The sequence below is a fragment of the Chlamydotis macqueenii genome, chromosome 1 (genome assembly GCF_036417535.1).
Source record: "Chlamydotis macqueenii isolate bChlMac1 chromosome 1, bChlMac1.mat, whole genome shotgun sequence".
In the NCBI taxonomy this organism is placed as follows: domain Eukaryota; kingdom Metazoa; phylum Chordata; class Aves; order Otidiformes; family Otididae; genus Chlamydotis; species Chlamydotis macqueenii.
The window spans coordinates 144,035,473-144,050,844 of NC_141556.1; the positions used below are offsets into that span (position 1 = coordinate 144,035,473).

At 38.1% G+C, this 15,372-nt stretch overlaps 1 protein-coding gene across 2 annotated transcripts in view; it reads left to right on the top strand.

The window, feature by feature from the left end:
* OCA2 (OCA2 melanosomal transmembrane protein) overlaps window positions 1–15,372 on the top strand; it is a 175,915-nt gene that overhangs the window by 79,940 nt on the left and 80,603 nt on the right. For both annotated transcript variants that reach the window (XM_086740677.1, XM_086740684.1), the window contains exons 15-17: window positions 7,518–7,665; window positions 9,285–9,342; window positions 10,714–10,822. In XM_086740677.1, the coding sequence (XP_086596803.1) occupies window positions 7,518–7,665; window positions 9,285–9,342; window positions 10,714–10,822 (315 nt within the window). The remainder of the gene's footprint in view (window positions 1–7,517; window positions 7,666–9,284; window positions 9,343–10,713; window positions 10,823–15,372) is intronic.

Below are 15,372 nucleotides of genomic sequence, written 5' to 3' on the forward strand. Positions count from 1 at the left end.
AGAGGAGGAAGGGAAAAAAAGAGGTACAAAACTGACAGTGAAAAGGTAGAAAATCTAGAAGAGGAAAATAGAGGAGCGATAATTGAGGGCTGTCAGACATGTGCCACCAACAGGACTGCTTGCTGCAGACCCAAGATGTCCAGGCATTGTTCCTGGACTTAGAGTAAGTTGCTCACATTGGGCCTCATTTTGCATGAAAACATTGAAAGGATGACACAGTTAAGGCGAAGGTCAGGAGAGATAACAAGGTAAAACTGAAAAACTCATTTACCACTTAATGTCTGGTGAGTTCCTCCCTCCCTTATAGTGACTATAAATGTCTGCTCTGGTACTTTGTGCTGCGCATGATTGACCAAGCAAAGGCGTCACTGGTTGTAATTGTAGCTGAACACAAGGTATAGCTTAGTGCTGTCATTATCATTTTGTCCACGTGAACTCCCTTGCCTGCTGCAGCTCGGAAATGCCTGCCTGGGGGAATGGTCCCCAGGGCAGATGGTCGTGGTTAAAGGGTGAAGAGTTTTATTGTTTTCTCAGGGCAGGGGATGTCTGGGTAACCTCTTGGTCCTCTAACAGTTGTGCATGCCCTCATACAAGGCCCTGCAGTGTGAGGTACAACTTTTTGATTTAATGCTGGGGAAGAATAACTGTGATGACTTGCAAGACAGCCCCAGTGCTGCTTCAGACACTTTGAATTGAAAAATGCCCACATAATAATGTCTAGGGCCACAGGGACACCACAGGGGCACAGAGGGAACCCAGGGTAAGGTGTTATGTAGCATCTGTACAGCTACGTGCAATGCTCAAGGTCAGAGAACAGCCCTTACTATTTTAGTTAGTAACATATTTGTAACGGTAGGAACCAATTCTTTCTAGAATTAGTACCTAGCTGGATGAAGTACATCGATAAATCTCAGTCTTGAGGTTCTTCCGTACCTATGTAGGTACTTCACTAACTGCCAGTAAAGCACTACTGGTATTTTAATGTAACTGTTGAAAGTAGTGGGCTGTCCCCGTTTGAAAATCGGTTCAGGTGAGAAAACCAGCAGGCACATTATGAAGAGAATAACGTCCAAAGGAAGGGATATTTCAAGAAATTTTCTAGCATTCAACTCCAAGCTCGATCTGGATGGCAGTTTTGCAGTATACATTGCACTCTACTGTCCTCAGCCAAGATGCTAAATTAATGAGAATATATGAGAAGCATTTTTGAATCTTGAGGAACAATGTGGAACAGGAAAACTTTATTTTTGTTTTGTTTTGTTTTTTTCTGTCTTCTCTGCAATCCAGTTGTATATATTAACAATGAATAGTTAACATTTTAACTCTCCTACTGTGGATGATAGCATGCTAAATTAAAAGATGCAGCTTTCTTATGAATTGTCATGGGATCTAAGATCATATACTTCTGGTACATATTGTATCTTTTATTTTAAAGAACTGTAAGACTTTCAGGCTCAATGGAGCTCGGTAGTCTTACAGTCCTTGAAGACTTTGTGTATACTCCTCTTTGGATAATATATGAGGATTCCCGAGGGTCATGGTTTTGTGTTTGAAAATGTAAAAAATACCTGTCTCTTAATATTTGCACCTTCAATAGCTCTTCTGATGATCAGGAATGAAAATAAATGTAGTTACTTACTTTACCGAGATTCAAGATTTTTATGTTTTTAAACATTTTAGATAATTTTATGTTTAAAATCCTCTATATGTCCTTTATACTGCTTTAGAGTTGATGGAGTAATCCTCTTGGAAAGAGGAAAATGTTGATCTGTCTTTTCTCATTCTCAGATGATAAAAATAGTATTCTAGCACTGCAGAATAAGGGAAATATGACAATCTCATATTATTTGCTTAGTGCATTGATAATGTAGCCATCACAAGAAGGCAGCTGTAATATTACTTTACCTGCCTTATGCAGAAAGAAAGTATAATATAGTGGCATTTTGAATCAATAGAGCAGCACTTCACAATTTTATTATACACATTTTTCACCGGAGAAATCAGTACAGAAAAATCACTGATGGGAGGTAAAAACTAAGAAAGTGATACCTCCTGTTTCTTTTGCAGCACTTGTTCCCCTGGATTTTTCTGTGCATACCACAACTGGGGAATGATTATTCAGATATACCTGGTTGGTAAGACCTGGCCTTATCATTACAGTGTTTTGGAGAAGCTATGACAAAATTTGTCAGTTTACTCTGATGGCTCTGAAGCTCATAAGATCTTCTTGATATACAGAGTTTAAGAGAACAATTTAGGTTAATTTAACACGTGCTCTGTATCAGTTTGCTGCAGAGAGCTTTCACTGTGATAATGTTTCACATAAAAGTGTAACCTTGACAGATTTTTAAATTATTCCTGCCATTTTTATTTATCAAAATGAGCTGAACTTACCAGTCACCATTTCTACATTCAAACCAGTTGCTCAAAGGTATGGCCTGAAGTGTGTGTCATTATTTTGGACTTTTAGACAAATGAATGCTCAAAGTACTTGAGACTCTACTTCCCACGACCCTCTGTCATTCTCAGTGTAACAGAACAGAGTATTTTGATAACATTAGGCAAGTGTCAGTAAGGACACATAAAACCTAAATATACTCAGATTGCAGCTTTTAAAAGATGGGGAACTGCAGTAGAAGAAACTAAGGGGTAAAACCACAAGGACTGAAATAACTTTGTGGCTCTAAGTATGACTTATCCAGAGATGAGAACAGAGTCCATGTCACCTGAGACAGATCCCATCTCTTGTTCAGGTATAAACCAGCTCAAGAGAAATGTATGTCTTTATCAACCATCCTGAAACATTATAAGAGATCTAACCCTCTTTAATATCTGCAGGTTACTCCATCTCAGTCTTATGTGACCATCATAGAGGTATTAAATTGATCCTTATAAAATGCAGGGATGGGCTTGTAGTGCTGTAGCTAAAATTACAGGGGGAAATCCAAAACACAGTGAGAAATAATTCCTGTTACATTTTTAACGAGAAGGATACTTGCAGTGTTGCAGCTTTCTGAACAGCCTAACTCTTGGGGCTGCTGTGGCTGTGGCCTGCCCTAGCTTGCCCAGAAGAAAACTCCTTGGAGGTGTCTTAGGTGTGTAGCACCATCTGAGCTTTGCAGTTTTCTTGCCCAGACTCCAGCTGCTTTGCTGCTGGGATGAGAATGTCCTGTAGGACCTGCGCCACGGATGCAACCCTGTGCTGGGCATTTGAACTGGCACTAGGTGCCTCGGTGACCAAATGGGGCCACAGCTGTTGGACTTTGAGTTGAAAAGCTTATATGAATGCTCCATATTGCTTTATGCAGCATTGTGCAGATTTCTTGCAGTCCTTTGCAAGTATTTAGCTGAATAAGGCAAAGTGTGCTTTGTTCCAGTTTTGAAGACCCTGCAATGTTTATGCCTCAGTGTAACTTTACCCACTATTGATAAACTGGACCATTCAAAGGCATAAAGACAAGGACATTTCAGACATTTTTTTTTTTTCCAGAATTAGTGTTATGTTTGTCCCCTAGGAGAAAGGCATAAGTTGTTGAGCTGGAATATCCCTCAAGGTAAATTATTTCTACACTTCGGTTTCACATTTCTGACTTAGTTTCTGTGCTTTTTAAATAGAGATAACACTTACTTACTGTCTAATAATGCTTAGAGGATTAATAATATAATATCTGGGATTTAAAAAATTACTAAAAGTTGTAGATATTACTATTACCATATTAAGCTATAATTCATAGTACTTAATTTGCTTTTCATTTAACATTTAAACAGAAGTATTCTTATTCTGAAAAGTTAGCTAAGAAAAAAGAATTGCTTTACTGAAAAAAGTTAAACTACAACCCCATGTGGAGAAAGAAAAAAAACCACATTCAGAGAAACATGCTTTGCATATCGTTAGTCACAGCCCAGCAGTGCAAACTTGGGTTGCTTGCAAAAAAGTAGTTAATGTATTTAGTGCACTTGCAATTTAAAAATTGCCATTTTATGATAATTCTTATAATCTTATCAAGGTTGGTCATGCTTTTCTGAGTATCTTCAATTAACAAGCCTGGCCTCTTCAAATTCTGAGACTGGAAATTAATCACGCTCAGTTTTTGAGGATGTCTTCTTTGTTATTGGCAGTTGGGTGGGAGGGAATATATGATTACTCTAAGTGAAAAATCAATCTGACTATTAATTGTCAGATTGCGGAAAGAATATGCATTTTAAAATAAAACTTACTGTTTTCTAAAATGCAGAAAATGTTTTTTAAAATGTCACAGCTCAGGCCAGTGGCTGAAACTCTATTAAATTCAATTGGTCCAGGACCTCTTCTCTGTGGTGTCCATGGTGAAATATGATAAATGACAAACCATAAGAGATTAGCAGCATAAGGTTTACTAGAAAGCACCAAGCTGACCTTGCTGAATTTAGAGATTAGCCCCACGGCACTTTAGACATGGAACAGGAGCGTATAATGAAGGTTGTAGTGCTCTCTAGCCTGCAGGTTTGTTTGTGGCACAGATACAGTGATGCTGCCTACACCTTTCTGAAGGAGAGAAGATAAAGATTCTTTGTATGAGCATACCTGCTGGTGATCTGCATCTCTGTTACATGATGAAAGATTCAACTTCATTAGCAAAACCCTTGGTGAAATTTCACTTGGAAAGGGGGAGGGGAAATGCAGGATGAACAGATATAATCAGAAAAGGTGTTGCAGCAAAGGCAAGCTATTGGAAAGCAGGATAGAAAACTGGATAATCTGGTTCATGAGAATTTGCCAGAGAAAAAGACAAAATCACATACTTTCTGCAGTCAACTTGACCTGAAAATTGCATGAGAAAGCAGTAGGGAAAGGACCAGTCACCTACTGAGAGGGTTCTTCCCCTTACCTGCTTAAATTAAATATAAAATTTTTTATCTTGTTCAGGCTAGGGCAGCACATAATATCATACAAATATTTCTCTTACCTCAAAGGGCTCAGGAAAATTTTCAAAGAAAAACATTGCACAGGAGAGTGTGCAAGAAAATAATGTTCCAACATTTCTCCATCTGGTCTTGCTTATCATATGGGAAGGACCAACCTCCCAGCTCAAAATTTCAGACCAGTTTCAAGGTGGATGTTATGAGGTGGAAGTTGCCAATTGAAATGGCTTGTTGCCCCGTTGACCAGAAACTGTGGAGCTGAAGCAGACCCCAAAGATGTGGTTACTGGTTTTTTTTTTTTTTTTCAGAAATTACTATGTACTGTTCCTGCAAATTCAAAGACTTAAAATTCAATCTTGCCACATTATTAAACAAAAAATGCCACAATTTCTGAGGCTTAAAATAAGGGTATTTTGCGCAACTCCTGTCATTCTGTGGTGAGCAAAAGTTGAGCTGTGGCCCAAAGCTCTGCCACCTTCTTGTTTATGTGCTGGAAAAGAATGGGAAGTTACTGCTGATAGAGTTGTGTGTGTCACAAATGTTGAAGGAAAAGTAAATGATGGCCAGGTCAGGGTCTCAGCACAAAGTCATGTGGATTCTTTGATAAGCAGGACTCATCGATGTTTTAATAATTTAGTGTCAGATTATGATCCCAGCAAGAATCATCAAATACATTACTAAGGAAGGTGGTAGACTTTACATGTCTTTGACATCTGGGGTTCAGGTATGAATTCCTTCTTCAAAAAAAAGCTTTAGCTGAGCACTGGTTGTTCAATAACCTGGGGTAAACAGCATGAATTTACATTTCTGGTCTTGCATTTTAAAGCCCAGGCAAAGAGTACCTTTTTGATCGCTTGCAAACTGTGTGTTCATCTATAGGTGTGAATCATGAAAAATGTGAGTCAATTGCTCTTTAGGTTCCTTTTTTTTTTTTTATCAGCTGTGCAGGCAGGGTATGATGGCTCTGGACACGCTTACTTTTGCTCTTATATGTATGAGTTCTGTCAAGTCTAATTCCTTCTTCTGGTCAATCTTTGCATGATTTACTCTGTATTATAGAATCATGGAATCATAGAATCGTTTGGGTTGGAAGGGACCTTAACGATCATACAGTTCCAACCCCCCTACCATGGGGAAGGACACATTCCACTAGACCAGGTTGGTCAAAGCCCCACCCACCCTGGCCTTGAACATTTCCAGGGATGGGTCATCCATAACTTCTCTGGGCAACCTGTTCTGGTGTTCTACCACCTTCAAAGTGAAAAAAAAAAATTCCTAATATCTAATCTGAATCTACTCTCTTCCAGTTTAAAGCCATTATCCCTTGTCCTATCACTACATGCTCTTTCTCACATGCCATTGTATAACATTGCATCCCATTATCACTATAAACACTTGGTCACAAAGGAAGGGGAGGGATTAAACACATTTACTACTCTCTTTGATACCAGATACCATGAACCACTAGGGACGTGCAGCAGTAAATGTTAATATCACTGCCTACATCAAAATGTGTTTAAATGTTTCTTATTTTGTTATATAGTGTTAAATAAATAATGCATATAGTTTATATACATGATGCAGAGACTTCTACATCTATTTCTTAGGATAAGAACAATTTGCTTATTGAACAGGGATCTTAAGACATAAAGCCTTAAACTCTTGATACATTATCTTTGACGACATGAAATTTGAAGGGAACAGAAAAGAAGGATGAGGAAACATCCTATTGGTTCTTCAGGAAGCATTTGTGCAGACAGTTTCTGAATGAATATTAGGCTATTATTTCTTTAGTGATTTCCTTGAAAATCCAAAGCCTTTTTTTTTGGCATGCTCAGTCTAAGGTCCTTCCTGAACAGGAACATATGCTTTTTGGTCATTCTCCAAGGCCTTGATGATACTGGAAAAAAAATAATCAAAAAGTGTTGAAAATCCTGACAAGATTTTGGAGACTGATTTCAAGTGGGAATCAGTCTGACTGAGCTTACACAGGATCAGATATCATTCAATTCTGCACGTAGATGACGGTAGCTGTGTTTATGGGTATTTCCAGTGCCTAAGAATTAAGTTCTCTTAAGAAACCTTTAAAATTATATTAAATTATATTCCATAAGACAGTGCTAAATTTCAGTTTAGCTTTACATTGATAAAATTGCTTATATGAGCATAGAGTGAATGGAAGCTTGTTGTACATTCTGAATACAGTGAAGGAGCATTCACGGTAATTCCTAACTACAAGGTGACTAGTATCTTGTTAGCAGTGTAATAATGTATATTGGCAGTTCATTTTCTGATGAAAAATGAACGTGATACGATTTTAGCACTAAAGCTTGTGGAATGCATTTGCAAGTGTTTGAAGACAATAATTCTTTTTCTTTGGAAAAGGACTTTGAGATTAATTTATTTAAAATATTGAAAAGTTTCTGTTTATTTTTCATTTCCTTCAGCTCTGTGAAATGAATGGTAAAAGCAGCTTCCCGGCTGGAAAATTGCTGAGAAACCATTCCAAACATTTTAACAGCTTTGAGTCCAGGGCACATTACACATACTTTGTACATCTCTCATTTGATATGCATTGTACCTGCTTTAAGATAAGTAATTTTGCTTCTTTTTAGAGCTGAAACATGAGATCTATGTTTGGAGACTGACTGCACAGCGCATTAACCCGGCCAGCAGAGAAGAGACTGCTGTGAAATGCCTCTTGATACAGAAGGTGCTGACTCTGGAGATGCTCCTGAGGAAGAAGCTGATGACATTTCACAGGTGAGGGTGGACCAACATGTCCCACCTCCCCACTCTGACCCTTGGTGGGGACAAGCTGCAGGCACAGGCAGTTTGTTGGACTGACAGAGAGCTCCTGCTCTTCCCGGTCTACAGTCAAGAATGATAGTGTGGCTTTGCTAACGTCAAGGGTAATATATCTGTTTGCTTCAACCAGCCAAGGGCTCATATCTGGTAAGTTTAGGAACAGCTGAAAGTGAAGGCTTTCAGGGATCTCTAGTGGGACAAGACCTAGATTTTTAGTAGTCTCTTGACCAGGAGAGTGTTGGGACAAATACGAAGAGCCATCCTCAGCCTCAGTAAACACAAAGTATTTTAGGACAAAGCTGATATCCAAGGCCTGGAAAATATATGCCAATATGAGCAGGCTAGAAATTTCAGGTAATTTTTTCTTTAAAAAGATCTTAAATACATCATTAGACTTTTCCTGGCAATAGTGGCTTCAGTATAGTAAAATGCTATAACTTTTTTTTTTTTTACTGAAAAATTCAAGTGTTCTTGAGTGAACTGTTGAGCTTGAAAAGATGTTACCGATGAATTACTGCATTTTAAAATTATTTCATATTCAAATTTTCAGTGTGAACCTGAGTGCAGGCGTAATTAACTGTTTGTGCATAACTAGGACTAACAAAAATGCTAACCTCATTTTCATTATGTTCTGAAAAAAACAGCTGTTACACTACGGAATTTGATGACTGAGAATACCAGTGATAAATACTCTGAAAGTGAATTGACTAAAGTGAAACTGAAATAATTAATTTTCATTAATAAAGATGTTAAGTAAGTTGTATGATAAAGGACATGTAAATATGATTTCTTAAACTATTCCAGTAATAAGATTATTTTTGTTTACATAATTTTTTTGCCAATATTGTGCACTTTGAATGGAGTGATAGTGCTATTACTTAAAGACAAAAAAGGCTGTTAAAATCACCTTCTTTTAAAAAGATTCTAACAGATTATTAGTCTTTATGACACTCTAAAAAAGACTTTTCTGAAGTATAAACAAAAATTGTATATTTAATCTTGAAAATCAGTATTCCTCCAGCACAGTACATTTACAGCAATGTAAAAATTAATCAGCATTAATAACAGTGCTCCTGAACTGCAAACCCCAAGGCTTTTTGCTGGAGGGCTGACTATGCTGATAACATGATGAAGTTATTTGGATCTTAAAAGCTTCATTATAAAATGCAAATGTAAAATACATGTGTTCTGACTTGTTGACGTTAGCACACCATCCTCATTTTATCGCAGAAGGGCACAGATAGATTCCTGAAACTATTAAGGGAACTGGGTATTGCATATAGCTGGATCCTATACTGAGGTCCGTACTCTGAGGCTAGCTCCTTCCAAGCCTGGGGAACTGTCATGAACCGAAGGGTTTGTGTATCAGTGGAATGTGTTACAAAAGTGGAGCCTTAAGTGAATACTCATGGGAATTCTGCTGCTGGCCATAAGAAGGCCATGGCTCCTTTGTTGTATGAGTTACTCTGTACTGGGGAAAGGGTGATCTGTTTGTGATGAGAGGTATTTATTCCAGCACTCTTGACAGGGCTCAGATTTCACTCTGAAAAAAAGCAGGTGTCATTTTCTTTCAGGCAAATTTCACAAGAAGATAAAAACTGGGAAACAAATATTCAGGAACTCCAGAAAAAAGTAAGTAGATAACAGTTTTTCTCCATAGCCGTGTAAGCAGACCTATACCTTTATACAGAAAGAGTGCTTTGAATCTAACGCAAGTTTAATAACTGTCATGATGGCAGAAAAGCTGGCAGGCAGGCTGGCTTCTCAGTGGGACGGGGTTATTGAACCACATTGTGAGGTTTTGTTAGGTGTTATACTTTTGTTCCTTAGAAAAAATCATTTAAAGCATCAATAAATGATTCATCATTTTTTTCTTAAATTTTCAATCCATGGCCAGAAAGACTCAGAAGGTGTCAATATGTTGTTTATAACCATGATGCGTGACGATAGAGTACATTCCTCCTGACGTACCAATACCGACTCTAATTTGCTACACTGTCTGTGACATGTCTGCTTTATTATTCAAGTAGGGATAAACCACTTGGATAAATCCTGTTCTCTTTGCTGTGCACCCACTAACACTGCCTAAGTCTTTATGCAGAAGCTGAGTATGATGACATGTAAAGTCTGTAGTGGGATTAATTTCACCTAAATTTAATTGTCTAAATGTCGCATCCTCTCCACCTCACTGTCATCACTAATGAATCCAGGCCTGTGTTTGGGAGCTCAAGTCCTTGACTGGGACATCACTGTCCTACGTGTCACACCAAAACAGAACAAAACCAGCAGGATTTCAGTTTTATACCTTTTTCAAGGTGTTTCATGAAAGACAGCCTCTTTAAAGAACAGAAGTATCTGTATACAAGTAAGAAAGAAGAGAACTCAGGCTGGGAGAAGGTGATTCCCTGCGTTGGTGGCAGAAGTGAGATTAGAACAGAGAAGCAGAATCACAATGGAAAGTGCTGGGTCTGAGGGTGAGAGCATGAGGAGATTGGCACAAGGATGCAGGAGCTGGGCACAGGGGTGTAGAAGCTGCATAGGGATTACGGGTTTGGCATGTCCATGAGAGCTGTACACGAGGTATGAAAGATCTGACCTCTAGGCTAGGTTATAGGTTTTCAAAGCATATGTGCAACAAAGGGTGATTTTGTCCAGGGTAATGAAATCACAGTGTGCCTGGAGTGCCTTCTGTAGTAGGAATTGCATTTCAACCCTATTTTTCCTGCTGAAAGGAAGGTGTGATGAGGGTAGTCAAACACAGCTGAAGGTATGCAGCAGGTGCTAGCTACTTGTATCTCTTAGATCACACTGGGCCACATATTCATGTTTTTTATAGGTATGCATGAAATGCTTCAATTTAAATATTTCTGTCTTTTATGCTGAAGAGGAATGTACAATGTAGGGACAGAAGTTTGCACTTCACACATGCTTTTGTGAAGTCTGTGCATAATAGATAGCTCCTTCTTTAATACCATCATTAATTCTTTTTCTCCTTGTCTACAGCACAGAATAACAGACAAAATTCTTCTCATCAAATGCCTGACAGTACTGGGATGTGTTATTCTTATGTTTTTTCTCAACTCATTTGTTCCAGGCATCTACCTAGATCTTGGTAAGTTTCATAGCTTTGTTCTAAGTAAAACACCCAACATCCTCCTGAAAAAAACAATGTTTTTCTGAGTCTGGATCTTTTCAGAAAGCCCTTTCCCATATGTCTCTGGCCTCATAATTCCACCAGGTTAATCAGAACAGCAGTTTCTCAGAACAAGTTTTCAAAATGCAGTCATGTCCCAGTCACCCTAGCAGGAATACAGAGAGCGCTCATTACTTAATTTTTCTGACTTCCCAATATTAACGAGCTGGCTAAACATTACAGAATGAGCAAATTTGACCGTGGCATCATTGCAGCGTAGGTTTGAGTGAATGCCCGAGAAGCATTACGGAGATCAGGAAATAACCACTCCATGGAAGAACAAAAAAGTAGTCTGGCATTATTTCTTATGTATAGATAACTCTTTGTATAACTTCCAGTCACCATTACTTTATCACTAGAACAAATTGTTTCCCAAAATAAAATCAGGAAGGCACTGTGTATGTGTGAAGTGGAAGTAGCTGTGTGCTTGCTTTCTATGTATATACCTATATTTTTATATAGATAGTTGTATCTCTGTATGGGGACAGGCTCTGAATAACAAAAAAACCAGAACCCAATTAAAGATCACATTTAACTTCATTACAGTCATAATACCTACCTGTGCATTGCCTTTCAAAAAGCTAAAAATATTTTTTTGGCCGCTGAGTACTTGAAAGTTACGGAATATCAGATTTATGTTTTTTCAGGCAATCTGAATTCCCCTACTGTGTACATCCATCCCAGTGGCTGGAAGATGCAACAGTTTTGAAGAGAAGTAACTAATAATCAATAAATCATTGATTAAATAATCATATACAAAAATACCACATTGAAATCCAATTTTTTTTTTTGTTATGCACAATATAGAGCTAGTTATAGCTGTACAATGGTGATCAAGTTGTAAAAAAGACCTTCCATATCTACTGCTGACACTTCAGGTGTATTGACTATCTTAGAAAATTACCAGTAGTAGAAAGCTATTCTCTCCGCTGGGACCTAAGGAAACACCAATGTTGTATATTGCCGGCACTAATGGGAGGATATGGGCTATTCTGTCTGGAGCAATGTGTTTGAATAGATACAGCTTTGCTACTAAATGCATTCACTCCAGGGACTGATCCCCAGGCCTCAGAAATGGAGGACGGCTTGTGTCCACACTGCTCAGACCTTGTTCTTTCAGAGCAAATTGATGGTGTACCCACAGCACAGCAATTGGCCCTGTGTTTCATCTTGACATTGTATGCATGGGTTAATTAATTTTTAGGTTCGCAGTGAGGGCAACTTTGTAGACTAGCAGAGCTGTGTTTTCAGATTATGAGGCTGAGGGCATATGTTGCATTATCTGGCATATGTGGTGGAGTTTGAGTGCATCCTCAGAGACCAGAGAGACCCAAATCTGATGCAGACTCACCCATGCTGCTCTTTGGGTGTGATCCCTGAAATGAATTGTCCCCAGAACTGCACCTTGGTTTATTTTTATCTCAGATGAAACAAGCTGGGTCACTGCAAAAAGTCTGGGAGCAAAGCAACACTTATACAAGGGGGACTCTGGGGGACCAGGACCTTGCTGTCGACTTGGACTAAGCAGTTGTCTAATAGTGTTGATACCCCCAGCAAGACCTTGTTGGCATAGAGGAAAGTCCTTGTGCTCTGGAGCAGTATGAGATTAGGAAAGGGGACATGTCAGCCAGGCTTTCTTCACCATTTTAGGCAGTGCCACAGCTGCTCTGGCAGCTTCCCTGTTCCAGAGTATTTGCCATGGAAATGGGCAATTTCAGTCAAAAAAAGATTATTGGTTGTTAAGAAGTTAAAAGGTATACTGACGTATTATAATGGCAAAAGTGCTATATTACTGAAGCGTAGAAAGAAGCAGAAATTGAAAACACTTGAAGGCATTTGAAGTCACCGTGGCTAAGAAGGAAGCCTTCCACATAAGGAAGGACTTCACATTAGCAATTTAGGAAATCTATTTTCACCTTTTCTGTATCAGATAAGTGGGCGCTGAACCATGTAGGATTTCTTGAATTAAATCCAACATCTGAAAGTGTTTCAGAAAAGCCACAGGCAGTCAGTAAAGGCCGCATAACACTGTTTGCATATGCTCCTGGTAAGATATTATTTCAAAATTGCATAGTAGCTGGAGTCAATACTAGAAGAAACTTAGTAACTGATTATTGTTTTTTTTTTTGTCCTACTTTATATCAGTAGAATAAATTAAAAAAAATGGTGTGGTTGGCAGTGCAGGTTTCTATTATTCACTAGCTTATCTTCAACTGCAACCTTGAAAGTAAATACGGGCTGTGTATGTTCTGTATAATTTCCCCCTGTTCTGTATTCATGGCAAACCTGTCAGATTAATGAATAAATGTTATGAAAGCATATGCATAATTTCTATTAACAATTAACGGAACCTGCAAACTTACACTGAGATCTCATTTGTCACTCCTGAATTCCACTATCTTGATGATAGTTGTCACTTATTTATCGCTACTGAAGTAGTGCCATTGTGAGTCTCCATGGATTTTAGTTTCCCAGTGCATGGAAATGAATTTCTTAAAATACAGCACATCTTGTACTCTGATGGTTTGGGTAAATTTGTTCAATATGTTTTTCTCATAAAAATGAAAGTAGATTGTAGCTCAGTGTTTAATTTTCTACCAGAATAATGTTTTATACAGAGGCTGAAGTGTTAGAAATCTAATAACTTTTAATTGCATTTGGTAGAGTGAATTAGAAAGATTATAGAATTCTTTATCAGTCCCCAGCCTTGATACTATTTTTCCATTATGAACTTGGAATCATTATTATAATTTGAGGGAACTGACATTTTAATTTAAATAATAAAATTTGCATACTTAGCTGCCTTTTAAAATGCAGAACACTTTCCTATTCAGTTTTCTTGTACCTGTTCATCCATTTATTTAGTCTAATTCTATGAAATATCTATGTTAATGAAAGATTAGTACTGAGACTCAAAATAAACAGATATGGCAAACTTTAAGACTTCTACAGTGCTTTCCTTTGGCTCCATGCAATTTTACTTTATTGATAAAGCATCTGGGAAAAGCTGGCAAAAGATGACAGTAAAGCCCCTTTGAGGATTGTATTCAGTACCTATTTTGACTTTAACTTTTAGGCAGGCATGTCTAGAGCTTTGAACAATAATGAGATGCCCCGAAAGATACGAAAGATTTTAAAAGTAAAATAATGTAAGATTTTGTTGAAATTTAAACTAGATTTTTTTTTTTTTTCTCAATAAGGGATGCTCAAAGTGACTGGGTCAGAAATACCCTGAGAAGGTATGCCAGGAAAAATACAATTGTATGTTTGCCTTATTTGTGTATTAATTCCCACATTATTGCCACTACTTTCCCTGTTGGAAACAGGACTCTTGCGTAGGTGAACCTTTGGTATTACCATCTATGGCTGTTCTCATGTTCCTTTGACAAATTTATTTATGCAAGGGGACAGGGAGAGATTTTTTAACTTACTGAATTCTTCCATAATTATTTGCTCCAGCCCCAGCAGAAGACAGAGTTTCAAATCATAAACCTTGAGGGAGCCATCCTGGCTTTTTTTTTGCTTCTGCAGAGGGGTTATGTCTTCATACTATTGCCTGATCCCATTTGGGTTCTTTTGGTACTGTGGATGTCTATCATCCTTCAGACATCAATGTTTAAGCTAATTACCTTCAACTACCCTTAAAATAGTCTCTGGAGAGGGTCAATAATCAGTAGAGGTGATCAATAGCTGTGATTCATCTGACCTTCTTGAAAATTCTAATTCATTAAATGATTTGCCTTACCCTATGTCACTTCACTCTCTATATGCCAGAGGGAGTCTTCTCAAGTTTTAGTCATAGATACTTAAAAACAAAAACCACAACAGCTAAATGAATATTTGACTTGATAATGGATCATTTGGGGATTTCACTTCTAACTTTGGTATTATTAACCAAAGGAGTGTTAGCAAAACCCCCAAACTTATGAAGGTAAAAAAAAATAATTATTCTTTTAACTAACTAACATGATCACTATGACCTTTCTGGGTAGTAGGACAAATTCTATAAAACAGCACTCCATGAGGGTTGTAGAACACTGGAACAGGTTGCCCAGAGAGGTGATGGAAGCCCCATCGCTGGAAACATTCAAGGCCAGGTTGGATGAGGCTCTGAGCAACCTGATCTAGTTGGGGATGTCCCTGCTCCTTGCAGGGGGGTTGGACTAGATGACCTTTGAAGGTCCCTTCCAACTCTAACCATTCTATGATTCTATGATTCTATGTCACTTCTCTTAGGCAAACATCCTAGGTTTAAATTTTCCCCATTGCCCTTTCTCTGAAGTTAAAATCCCTCACTATTTACAGACAAAGGTTATCTTTTTTTTTGGTGAGAGCTCATCTATGTTGTTAAATCTAGTTTATCTTGGAAAACTCTCTCTTGGCTTCTGTATTCACTGCTGCAGATACTTTTGAGGATCTGAAACTCTTGTTTTGCAATGTAACTTAACTAGTTGTTTCTTGCATCATTG